Here is a 13,422-nt window from a genome sequence, read left to right as displayed (position 1 = left end):
TATAACATTTTAGTTATGCATTTACATAAAAAAGAGCATTATTGAGATATGCTGACAAATCTTATCAGTGTTATAATGAACTTCCAAGTTCAAAAGTATACCATTTATGAATAGGATCACATAATTTACAGAAGAAAGGTCTAAAAGAAGGAAAAAGACATCTACAAAGGGACTCAACAAGACAAACAAACAATCTAACTTTGTGAATCTAAAAAAAATGTTATTGCTTAGATATCCATAACCCAAAATTTGACAACAGGAATAACTACGAGAAAACACAGACTACAATAAATAGTAAATGGAATTACTAAGCGAAGTAAGTGTGCCCCAAATAACCGCAACCTAAAATCTGTTGGAATCAGGCCCTGTATACACACTTCTTTGTAGCAACAAACACAACACTCAATATGTGATTTTCAGGAAGAGAAGTAAAGAGGAGAAGAAAAATCGTGATGCAGGAAAACGGCTGCACATCTTCTATTCAGAAAAATAAAGAAAAGGCTTTTTATATAGCCTACAAAACCTACTGGACCCAAACAACTATCATATCCACGTTTTCCACTTTTCCTCACCAAACCTAACAGTTCTAAAGCCTCAAAAGACTTGGTCCACATGACTCATTCAACTCAAGACCCACTACTATTTATTTAATTAACTAAGTAAAACAAATACTAAATTAAAACTTTAATAATCTGTCAAGATTAACCTAACATTCACCCCCTTAATCTTGACTCGTTTCTTCATCAAAGTAGTGTCGGTTCTTCATCTTCAATCAAGTTTGCTTCTTTATCATTGTCTTTATCATTCCACTTTGTGCACTCATAGCTAAAATGTCCAAAGTCTCCACAGTTAAAGCACCGGAAGCTATTTTTGTCACCTCGACCTCTTCCTCTTCCTCGACCTCTTCCACCTCTTTCATAGTTCCTTCCACGCCTTCTTCCATGTCCACTACTATCATCATGCCTTGGTTCACTTGCCATCATGAGTTGACCTTGCTCTTCTTCCTTTTCTTCATGACTTTGAAGCCTTTCTTCATAGGCTTTGACCCTTCCAACCGCTTCTTCAAATGTAATAGTTTCAAGATCAGAATATTGTTCAATTGGAGCTACAATTGGCAAGTACTTCTTTGGAACTGAATTGAGAAACTTCCTTACAATAACCTCCTCTTCAAGAGTTGAACCAAGACTTTTGAACTTGGCAACAATACAACTTATTTTGCCCGAAAAGTCATTGATTGACTCATTGTCCTTCATCTTAAGCATCTCCAATTCATTTCTTAAGGTTTGCAGCCTTGCCTTTTGCACCCGTTCGGCTCCAATATACCTAACCTTGATTGATTCCCAAACATCTTTTGCATTCTTGTGTTTAGCAACCTGTAAAAGAACATTCTCTGGGAGGGTTTGAAAAATTATGCCTTTAGTGGTATAATTCTTCTTCTCATCAACTACATCCTTGGTTATTGCATTCCAATGTCCATATGCCCTCAAAACAGTTTCAATCATAATAGACCAAGTAGTATAATTAGTTTCAGTCAATTTAGGACATTGAAATGGTACAGCAGTACCTTGAGCCACAACCTCTTTTGACCCCCCTTGGTTGGATCCTCCTGCCATTCTTTCTCTTAAACTTTCTTTCCTCAGAGACTTTATACCGGGTCTCTCTTTCTCAGGTAAAAGCCTCTTCTTTCTGACTTTCTTTCTTTCTCTTTCTTTCTTCTTTCTTTCCTGCTTTCTTTCTTTCTCTTTCTTTCTTCTTTCTTTCCTGCTTTCTTGCTTTCTTTCTTTCTTCTTTCTTTCCTGCTTTCTTTCTTTCTTTCTTTCTGTTTTCTGTCTTTCCGTCTTTCTTCTTTCTTTCTCTTCTTTCTGTTGGTCTTTACTTCTGCAGCATGGTGATCTTCAATTCTCCATGAAATCACCTCCGCCTTCTTCTAATTGAGCCTAGGCTCTGATACCAAATGTTGGAATCAGGCCCTGTATACACACTTCTTTGTAGCAACAAACACAACACTCAATATGTGATTTTCAGGAAGAGAAGTAAAGAGGAGAAGAAAAATCGTGATGCAGGAAAACAGCTGCACATCTTCTATTCAGAAAAATAAAGAAAAGGCTTTTTATATAGCCTACAAAACCTACTGGACCCAAACAACTATCATACCCACGTTTTCCACTTTTCCTCACCAAACCTAACAGTTCTAAAGCCTCAAAAGACTTGGTCCACATGACTCATTCAACTCAAGACCCACTACTATTTATTTAATTAACTAAGTAAAACAAATACTAAATTAAAACTTTAATAATCTGTCAAGATTAACCTAACAAAATCATCCAAATATAATAACAAATACACGGGATCATTAATGAAAAAAAAAACCAAGATTTAAGAAGGTGAAGTGATTCGCTGTTTACCTGATTGAATTTTGGAGAAGATCAAGTTGAACACATAGATAATCGAGAGATAAGGGACAAGATGCAGTTTTTGCAGAAGTTTACGAAGAGATAATGGATTAGCAATATCTTTGAAATATCTACTAATGATTTTCACATCATGTTTTGATGTTGTAATGTTTTTCGTTGCAGATTTATAGGTCATCTGGAGATGGAAGACTATCACTAGAACAATACGTGTTCCCATTAAGAAGTTTAATCGGGATGAAAGCCTTTGTTGATACCATGGCAATAGGAAAAGGAAAGCAAGATTTAATGGGCAACAACATATAGCCTACCAAGCAAAACCAAGCCATCCACATCCACCCGAAAATCCCAGTCGGCGAAGCCTGCTCCTCTCTCTCATCAACCGAAATTATCCAATTCCTAACCGGTGATTACCGCTTAAGCAAAGCCCGATCCAACGACTTATTATGGGAAGCAGTGTGGCCCCGCTGAACAACTGAACAACTCCCAGATGAAGACGATGACAGACCTGGTGGGCCATATGCATACATAAAAGATGAAAACGGAACATATCTGAAGAATTTTGGCAAAGGTATGGTTAGATCTGATTCAAAGCGTATCTATAGATATCAAAGCGGCCATGGAATTTGCAGAGCTTCATTAATTAGGTCATGGAAAAGAGAAGGGGTTTTCGGCTGGTAGAAGATGAGAATAAGGCGGTGGTTTTAATTTTTTGGGATTTGATTTCCCCCCTTAGCTACTAAAGATGGAGAACGCGCGTTTGATGAAAACTTTATAAAACAACATGCTTAGACGACACGCCTTTTATGCTGAGTGCCCTCCGTGTTTTTTTTTTTTTTTTTTTTTTTTTTTTTTTTTTTTTTTTTTTTGTTCTGACACTAATTTTAAGGGAACGCAAAAATGCATGTCCTAAATTCTTCAAATTTTAGAAGAGATGACATTACTTTTAGGACACACGCTTTTGTGTATCGTAAATCACTGCGTGTAATGGTTCGCGTGTCATTAAAGGCTTATACTTTAGTAGTGGTCGTTGAAATCCGTCACTGAGTTTCAGTTCATTCTCAATTATTTTTCCTGATTTTCAATTCCCTCCCATTTTTTCATTCCCCCGCTTCCTTCCCAAATTGATATACTTTTAACCTAATTTTATTCGGAAACCCACCCCCAACATCGGCTTCCTAGCACCCCCGACCCTTTCAGCGTCGATTCCATCAATCTCGGCCCCTATTATCGCCGATGACGTCGGCGACCACCATCAACAAATACCCAATCGAAGCCCTACCGGAGTTAACTCCGACCAAAACCTACCACCTCTTCTTCATCACTTAGATGAAATCCAACACTGGTTTGTCATGATTCTCAATGAAGATCTCGATAAGTTCAATGAATTTTATGTGAGTTTTTCATCCGATTTCTGGTTTTTGGTTTTGTTACTCTTCTATATTTGTTCAAACATACGTAGAAATTGATACTTCCAAGTTTCATTCCAATCGAGACCTAATTTCCGACTTTCAAATTACATCTGTCAGTTAACCTTTTATTTCAATTTAATTTATGTTTTATATTTACTAAAGTTTTACATCATAATCTTCTTGAAGGATATGTGTTTGAGCGAGTATCAATAATCTCAGGAGATAAGTACTCAATTCTTTTCCTAAATATATTCAACCAAAAGTGCATAACTATTTATTATTGTTCTTAAACATAATTATAAGATTCATTTGTCTTCATTATTGGTTGAGTAGTATCCTGAATTCTTAGTTCCTTGGTGAAACCTTTTTTATCCAAACAAATTACCTGATACAACAATAATTATACCAAGAAGTTTTGCTGTGTGGGCTTGGTTTCAAAACTCACAGGTACTACCAATTCTTTGAGGCCACATCTGATTATACAAAGAAGATGTAACCTTCTGTTGTAAATATGTTATGTCAGAGGAATGAGATTTTTCAAAAGCCTTGAATGGCAATGCATGTTGGATGATCATTACTTATGGAAACAAGTAAGGGTACTATCAATTGCTTGATAAATATACTAGTTCTACCCTTCTTGTAGCAGGTGAGAAGAATGGATTTACTGTTAACACATAAATATGTTTCTTTTTTTCACTTAATAAATTTAACAGGGACATGACACTATCAATTTAATTAAGATCATATTTACTGATGCCTGCAATATGCTAAGGCCCGAAGTTAGTCAAAAAAATACAAATAACATCATACAACAATGTTAGAGTTCAATACACCCTACACCAAGGGTGACTAATTCATACTTGATTTTGCATTACTGCTTAAATTATTGTGAAATATTAAGTTGCCATGACATATTCCATTTGTGTTCTTAATTTGTCAATTTCTTTTACGACAATCTAAAATAATTTTATCTTACAGCAACTTCTTTCTTTAGTACAGAAGCAATTAAATAGATATAGACACACAATCAATGATCCAGTCAAGAAAACCAACAGGCTTGTTATTTTTGAGGAAGGATTTCATCAACACGGTTTTGGTTCTGAAATATGGTAGGTATTAGTTAATTAATAATTAATAATTTAGTTTAAAATTGATTATTTATTATTATATAATATGGTTTGTTTTGTTTGTGTAGTGACACGGTTGTTGATGATAGCTTTGGTTATCTTGATGCATCCACCAATGACTGCATGGTATCTTTAAAGGTATATATGCAATCTAGAATCTTAATTATATCATTATATGTTGATTGTTGCTTTTAATAGTTTATAATTTTTTCAAGTTAAAAGTATGTTGTTATTGTTAATTATTTAGATACCTTTTTTCAAGTTGAAAGCATGTTGCTCTTAACTCCATGATATGGCTTGATGTTTAATTAGGTGTAAACTTAATTATTGTTGCTTTGTAGGTTGTTGTTGATCGTATGCGTAAGGAGATAAAGGAAGAGATTAAGGCGGAATGTGAACAAGTTTTGGCCGAAAAACAAGAAATTGCCAAGATGTATAACGACATTAGTTCTATAACTCACCCAATGAAGTAACCCGCCGACCTAGTTAGACTTTGACACTTAATTTTTAGGATTAGGTTTCGATATTTTGAAATCGATTTGGTCTTTGCCACTTGGTTTTTTTTTATTTGGTTTTGATATTCTGAAATCGAATATGAATATTTATGTTGCTTGTCGAATATTAATATTTAGTTTAATGCTTGCAATATAGTTTTAATTTTAGTATTAAAATTTCTATGAATTTTGGTTATTAAATTAATACATGAAAACTAATGATACAAATATCATCACGATTAGCAATGGAATTTTCAGCTAAATGAATATCGTCAACGACGGAAGCTACCGGCCCTTTTAACAATTTGCGATAAGTGAATACGTAGCTAATCCCTCGCTAAATCTGTGGCTATTCCGTCGCTGACATTTAGCGTGGAAGGTTTTTTCGTCGGGCATATTCCATCGATGAAGGCCTTTAGTGGCGGATTAGCGAAGGAAATGTCCGTCGCTGATCCCTCTGTTTCTAGTACAAGCCCTATGGTTGTGTTCATAAAATCGTATTAAACATTTTTATATACATCTTAGTTAATTAAGAAGTATTATGTATTGTATGAATGAAATGGGATCAATAACAAAGAATCTGTAGTTTGGATCAACTTTGATATTAAATATACTATATGTCTATTAGAAATCTAAATCTACTAATTAACAAGATACGTATTAGAAAAATATAGTTCTTGTACCATTCTGTATTTGTCCATTAGTTGGAGGGGTTTTCATGTAAGTTATTTATTAGTTAGAGGGGTGTTCATGTAAGTTATTTACCTATATATATCATTGTAACTCTCGTGTATCTGTAACAGAGAGTTTTTCATTAACTTTCATATGGTATCAAGCCTTGTAACTCCCAACCTTCTTTTTCCCTCCCTCTAAAACCGTCCCTCCCTTCTTCTTCCTCTCCCACCATCAACTTTCCTCACCCTTTAGCTTCCTCATCATGTCTAACTCCGATGCTTCCTCTCTCTCTATGAACACCATCTTGCATCTCATCACCATTCGCTTTTCTTCATCAAATTACCTTCTGTGGAAGAATCAAATGATCCCTCTTTTACAATATCAGCAACTTCTTGGTCATGTTGACAGCTCCGTTCCGTCCCCACCGCCCTCCATTTTGGTTGATAACAAGCCGACCTTGAATCCAGCCTTGGCAGAGTGGGTCTCCACCGATCAAAGGGTTGTTATTCTTCTTCAAGCTTCTCTCACAGAAGAAGCTTTTTCTGAGATTGTGGGCCTCTCAACAGCTCGTGACATTTGGGTAGCCCTTGAAGCCGCCTATGGCAACTCCTCCTTAAAGCGTGCCCAAAATCTCCGTGATCAACTACGTCATCTTACGAAGGGTTCCTCCACCGTTTCAGAATTTGGCCGAAAACTCAAGTCCGTTTGTGATCAACTTGCCGCCATTGGTCAAGGGGTGGAGGAAACTGACAAAACCCATTGGTTTCTTTGCGGTCTCGGTGCCTCGTTTAAGAATTTTTCCACCATCATCCGTGCTTCCGGGACTGTTTTTGGGTTTCGCGACTTGTTGGCTTGGGCCGAGGGTCATGAAAATTTTCTCAAATCTATTCACGACGACACCACTCCCTCGGTTGCTTTTTCTGCCGGCGCCACTCCCTACTCGGGTTCGAATGGTGGTTGGGGTCGGGGTGGTCGCCCGTTTCGTGGTGGTCGCGGTCATGGACGCCGGCCGCCTCATTGTCAACTTTGTCGCCAAAATGGCCACTACGCGAACCAGTGCCCTCAACTTCACTCTTTTGCGTCCCCTTCACCCGTGCGTGATGTTGATCTCGCCAAAGCTTTTTTAGCCAAGTGCCAAGTTACTCCTTCCGGCCCAGATTGGTTTGTTGATTCCGGCGCCTCCGATCACATGGTGTCTTCCACCGGATCGGTGTCTAATGTCGAGCCGTATGGTGGTGACTCTTCGGTCCAATTTAGAAATGGTAATACACTCAGAATCTCTTCTATTGGTTCTTCCAAAATTGCTAATGGTATTCACTTGCGGGATGTTTTAGTGGTTCCCCGCCTCACCAAAAATTTATTATCCATTAGTAAACAAACACATGACAATCCTGTGGATGTTATTTTCTCTGTTTCATCGTTTTTTATTCAGGATCGAACAACGAAGCAGGTCCTAGCACAAGGAAAATGTGATCGTGGGCTCTATGTTCTAGCCACTTCTCCCAAAGCTTATGCGTTTTTTGCCGGATCCAAGCCGCGTGCCTCTTTTGAACTTTGGCACTCCAGATTCGGACATGTGTCTTTTGACACTATTTCTATGTTAAATAAACTTGGACTTTTATTTGTTTCTAGTGTGTTGCCAAAACCAAATATTTGCTCTCCTTGTGAACTTGCTAAGTCTCGTCGCTTGCCATTTTCTAATAATAATAAACGTGCTTTACATATATTGGATTTGGTGCATTGTGATTTATGGGGGCCGTCACCCGTTTCGTCGGTTAATTCATATCGCTACTATGTCTCTTTTGTGGACGATTATTCGCGCTTTACATGGTTGTATCCACTCAAGGCCAAATCAAAATTTTATGATGTTTTCGTCTCATTTCTCACTTTTGTGGAAAATCAATTTTCCACCAAGCTTAAAGTTTTTCAAAGTGACGGGGGTAAGGAATTTTTAAACTATCGTGTGAAGGGCTTATTAAACTCGCGTGACATTTTTCATCAGATTTCATGTCCGTACACCCCGCAACAAAACGGACGAGCCGAACGCAAGCATCGCCATATAATAGAAACGGGCCTTGCCATGATGTTTCATGGTCACATACCCGCCTCTTATTGGGTTCATGCCTTTAGCACCGCGGTGTATATTAATAATCGCTTGCCTTCGAAAGTTCTTGGCTATCGTTCTCCTTTTGAGATGTTGTTTGGTCGGGTGCCATCTTATGATTATTTTCGCCCGTTCGGGTGCCAGGTCTACCCTTATTTGCGGGATTATTCGGCTCATAAATTGTCTCCACGGAGCATTCCCTGCGTTTTTCTTGGATATCACTCCCAATACAAAGGTTACTTATGTCTCGATCCTAGATCCTCGCGCATTTACATCACACGCCATGCTCGGTTTGATGAGTTGTGTTTTCCTTTTGACACCACTGCCATGCACACCGCAATCATTAATTTACCACTTCACTCCTTTTTGGATGATTTTTCGGGTGTGTCCGTGCCCGCTGCTGTCTCAAACCCTGCTCCAACGGCCTCGCCTCCAGCTCCCTGTACTTTATGCGATGATCCTCCCATGCCTTCATCACCAGTCGAGCCCCCCCAACCCGATCCTGCTTGTATAGTGCCTGCATCAGACTCCTCTTCTGCTGCCTCAAACTCTGATCACGGCTCCGACATTGAACCTGCATCGGGTTCGGATTCGGATCCGTCGATACCCGATGTCGACGTTGCTGCCTCCTCGCCCTCTGCTCCATCGGCACCGACTCCTGTTGCTCCTATCGGGCACCCCATGACCACTCAAGCAAAATCTGGGATTTTTAAACCAAGGCATTGGGCGGACCTTTCTCATACATCTAATGGTGGGCTTTATGCTGCTCTGTTTGCCTCTTCTGACCCGACAACGCATATTGAGGCTCTCAGGGATTCCAAATGGGTTGACGCCATGCGCTCCGAAATGGATGCACTTTCACAAAATCACACTTGGTCTTTGGTTCCCCGTCCTGCTAACACGAATGTAGTGGGGTGCCGTTGGATTTTTCGGACCAAGTACTTAGCCGATGGCTTTATTGATCGACATAAAGCACGCCTTGTTGCTCAAGGTTTTAGTCAAATTCACGGTCTCGACTATTCTCATACTTTTAGCCCGGTGGTGAAGGCGGCAACAGTCAGGGTTGTCTTGACTATTGCTATTATTCATAATTGGCAACTCCACCAACTTGATGTCAACAATGTCTTTCTTCATGGCCACTTGTCCGATACGGTGTATATGCGGCAACCACCCGGGTTCGAGGATCCTCGTTTCCCTAATCATGTTTTCAAGCTTAACAAGGCCATTTATGGCCTCAAACAAGCTCCTAGGGCCTGGTTTCATCGCTTGAGCTCCTTTCTTGTGGCAAATGGGTTCATTTGCAGTCGTGTGGATCCCTCTTTGTTTGTGTTTCAACGTGGTGCTTGTCTCTTATACTTACTCGTATATGTGGATGACCTTATCCTAAAGGCTCCGACTCGGCTGTTATTCGCTCTTTTATCTCCAAGCTTCACACCGAATTCAAGATCAAGGACCTCGGTCACCTTAACTACTTTCTCGGTTTGGAAGCCAAGCGTCTTTCGTCCGGGTTGTTTCTTAGTCAGTCCAGGTATGCTCATGTTATTGTTTCCCGTGCTGGCCTACTTGAGTCGAAGCCCGTGGCGACCCCTCTATCCCCGAGTGTCTCGTTTGTTGCATCACGTACACCTTATCAAGATCCGACCCATTATCGTTCTCTTGTTGGGGCTTTGCAATATTTGACCATCACCCGTCCTGATATTTCTTATGTCGTTAGCTCCTACTATTGATCACTATCAGGCGGTCAAGCGGCTTATCCGATATGTTAAGGGCACCCTCTCCTATGGTCTTACTTTTTCGAGACCTACATCTACGAACCTTGTTGGTTATTCTGATGCGGATTGGGCTCGTTGTTTAGATACGCGTCGGTCCACCTATGGGTACTCGATCTTCCTGGGGGGTAATCTTGTATCCTGGAGCGCCAAAAAGCAGCCTACGGTCTCTCGCTCCAGCTGTGAATCTGAATATCGAGCCGTGGCTAACACTACTGCTGAACTCATATGGATTACTCACATGTTGTGTGAGCTTCACTTTCTTCCCACTGGCCGTCCGACCATCTTGTGTGATAATCAGAGTGCCCTATTTCTCACACAAAACCCGGTGTCTCATAAGCGTGCCAAACATATCGATCTTGACTACCATTTTGTTCGTGAGCTCGTTATATCTGGGAAACTCGTTACCATGTTTGTTCCTACCAAGCTTCAGGTAGCGGACATTTTTACTAAGAGCCTTCCACGACAACAGTTTGAACAGTTTCGTCACATGCTTCGCCTTGGACCGCCACCGATTCGCTTGAAGGGGGATATTAGACAAATATAGTTCTTGTACCAACATGGTATTTGTCCATTAGTTAGAGGGGTGTTCATGTAAGTTATTTACCTATATATATATATATATATATATATATATATATATATATATATATATATATATATATATATATATATATATATATATATATATCATTGTAACTCTCGTGTATCTGTAACAGAGAGTTTTTCATTAACTTTCATAATACGACTATCGGACTATCATTAACAATCTGGGCAAAGATTTCATTTCAAACAGAGTAAAGGATTTTTTTTTTTGTCATATTTCTTATGATTTATGTCCCATTTACTACAACAAACTTTAAGTTGTATACATTTTTGGCATATTTATATACTTAAAAGGGTTAATACTTTGGAGGGAAACCAATTATGATCCATGTATTAATTGTGTACATGATTTTTGTTGTTCAATAAACATCATTTTTACTAGAAATATCATGTCTAAATCTCTTTTCTTGTTTGGTGGCTAGAGATATTTGGGTGTTAATTCTCAAATGTTGGAAGATTGGTCCTAGTTGTCTTTTAACAGATGAAACGATACCACTGTAAGATGCCACCTTGCTACTTTGATATTAAATGAATTTGGAGCTTAATGCCACTTTGCTACTTTGATATTCAATGAATTTGGAGCTTCATGGAAAAAAATAAAAGTTCTCTAATTCCTACATAATGTTTAAAATATGTTTCACTAAATTTGGTAGAATTCAATGCATTGGGAAAAAAGTTGGTAGAGTTTATGATAACGTGGCAATCCATTGAACTCTATGGAGTTTAATACATTGTGGATTTAGCAACCAAAAAACCATATGTCAAACCAAGTCACTAAATCGGTAGCATCTCTTTAGGTGATCGATGACGAGGTGATGCCTTATCTTTCCTTTGAATTAACAGCTGAAACAAACGTAATTAATTAAGTTGAGTTAACCTGTGTTCTAATCTTAGATCAGATTGCTTCTTATACTTGCAATCCTTTTGGTTTCTTTCCTTGCTTTTCTAGTTAGTGATTGTATCTTAGTTTTCAACGGTTAAAAGTAATTCATCACAACAGGGATGGGACACAAATCTTAGAAGTACAGGGGACAAAATCAAATTTTCAAAAAAAAAAACCCATATATTTTAACAAGCAACTAAACTTCAACAAAAATACAAGTTGGCATAACAAAATAAAATAACAAATTAACAAATTAAATAAATATATTTTTTAGTTATAAATTTCTAACTACTTTACATACTTCTGTTATTTCCATAAAAATTACGGTCGTTGCAATTGTCTATAAAGTATTATATAAGATTAATTTACATTTAGAATTGTTGTTTTCTTTTAACTTTCAAAACTGTTAATATAAGATTAATTTACATTTAGAATCGTTGCAATTTTCCTTTAACATCATCACAGGTACATAAATCTTTAAAAAATTATTTTACTTTGTAGAATTAAAAACTTTTAATCCAGTTTCTACATGTACATGATTTTGCTGCATATATAATTGAAGTTTAGTATAACAAAATATTGCAATTAAAAAAAATGCTTTTATTACATATAACACACAACCAATAAACATAACATAACACAACACAACATAAGTACATAACATAACAATGTAGCACAACATCTGATACATCCAAAATCAAGTATGAGATCTTGATTTATTTAATTTTTGAGATGGTGAGCCTCTATGTCTTTGGTAACCTTCTTGAAGAATTCCAAAAGGGTATCCGGATCAGGAACATTAGGATTCAGCTTCTCATACTCAATAGTCCATGTGACAAGGTTGTCTGAACCATGTGTGTCTACATGAACATGCACAACAAAGGTCTTATAGAATTCCAAGATATCACTACCGTCCAGTGCCTTGAAGGTGATCGACTTTTTTGCCTCATCAATTTCCTCGATTAGTGTTTTTACAACGCTATCTTTCCCATCTGCAACAACATGTCATCCAAAACATTGATTTCAAGTGTGAACAAATAAAATAAGTGCATATATATACTGATCTTATGTGTTGCGTCAAAGTAGAAGTTAAAAGTCTATCATAAGGAAAGATGATGAGGGCATATATCATATATATGAATGGTTTACCATGAAAATAATGCCACAAGAGAACACAGCCCACGGTTCCAGCTTCACCTTCAAGAGTTTGACAGTTTTGGTAGGTAGTCGGGCTCAAGGTGGGAATATGGTGTGGGTTTGTCTTCCATAACTCGTGAAAGACATCACAGTCTGATTTAATGTCAAACTGAGCAACTTTTTTTCCACTTAGTGCCATCTCTCTCTACAAATTGAACATGCATGTTCGTGTCATGATCATTTATAGCTAGATGTCCTCCCCTTCCTCTTCCTCATCACCTAATAATTTAATCACTTTATATCTCACTGCCTGTAGCAGATATTAATTATATCATTATAAAATTTGAAAATACTGTATAACCATGTGATTCATGTCTAATTGAATCTAAAATCATTCAGAATAGTGAGTTTAATTAGAAAGTTAAATGAAATGGCAAGCCTAGTTGTCATTCAATAAATGAAACTTTACTATTACGAGATATCACCTTGGCATTTAATTGATTTGGAGTTCAATGACCATTGAACTTTTGAATGGAAAAAAGGAAAGTTTTCTAATTCATAAATATACACTATAAATTAGTTTTTTTTAATATTATATTGAACTTTGTAGAGTTCAATATATCGTAGAAAAAAATTGATAATGTTGTATGGATTGTAGTAAATTGATGTGGTAGTTCATTAAACTCTCTAAAGTTCAATAAATTGTGGATGTCCTAAACCGTTAAAAAAGAATTTGCCAATTTGGGTCATGTGTTCTTTATTAAAAAATACAAACAAGAGAAATCGGTATCTGTATTTTGTTTA

General features: G+C 37.5%; 2 protein-coding genes across 2 annotated transcripts; both read right to left on the bottom strand.

Moving 5' to 3' along the window:
* Positions 1 to 743: 743 nt before the first annotated feature.
* LOC145163951 (uncharacterized) lies at positions 744 to 1,613 on the bottom strand. Its single transcript, XM_079082685.1, has one exon. It carries the CDS (start codon positions 1,611 to 1,613, stop codon positions 744 to 746), a length of 870 nt encoding a protein of 289 aa, XP_078938811.1.
* A 10,447-nt stretch (positions 1,614 to 12,060) lies between these two features.
* Positions 12,061 to 12,860, bottom strand: LOC145162558 (kirola-like). The gene is made up of 2 exons (XM_079081671.1): positions 12,631 to 12,860; positions 12,061 to 12,473 (listed from the first exon to the last, which is right to left on the bottom strand). Exons 1-2 carry the CDS (start codon positions 12,815 to 12,817, stop codon positions 12,202 to 12,204), a joined length of 459 nt encoding a protein of 152 aa, XP_078937797.1. The 5' UTR covers positions 12,818 to 12,860; the 3' UTR covers positions 12,061 to 12,201.
* Positions 12,861 to 13,422: the final 562 nt, after the last annotated feature.

This window comes from Lactuca virosa, chromosome 3, assembly GCF_052849685.1.
Source record: "Lactuca virosa cultivar CGN04683 chromosome 3, Lactuca_virosa_CGN04683_v6, whole genome shotgun sequence".
NCBI lineage: Eukaryota > Viridiplantae > Streptophyta > Magnoliopsida > Asterales > Asteraceae > Lactuca > Lactuca virosa.
The sequence above is the reverse complement of the archived record's forward strand: the minus strand, read 5'-3'. Positions and strand labels throughout refer to the sequence as shown.

Excerpts from the sequence above, each read along its gene's own strand:
- LOC145163951 (XM_079082685.1), bottom strand. The coding sequence starts at position 1,613 with ATGGCAGGAGGATCCAACCAAGGGGGGTCAAAAGAGGTTGTGGCTCAA.
- LOC145162558 (XM_079081671.1), bottom strand. The coding sequence starts at position 12,817 with ATGGCACTAAGTGGAAAAAAAGTTGCTCAGTTTGACATTAAATCAGAC. Across the intron at positions 12,474-12,630 it reads CTTGTGGCATTATTTTCATG|ATGGGAAAGATAGCGTTGTA; the intron begins GTAAACCATTCA and ends ATGTTGTTGCAG.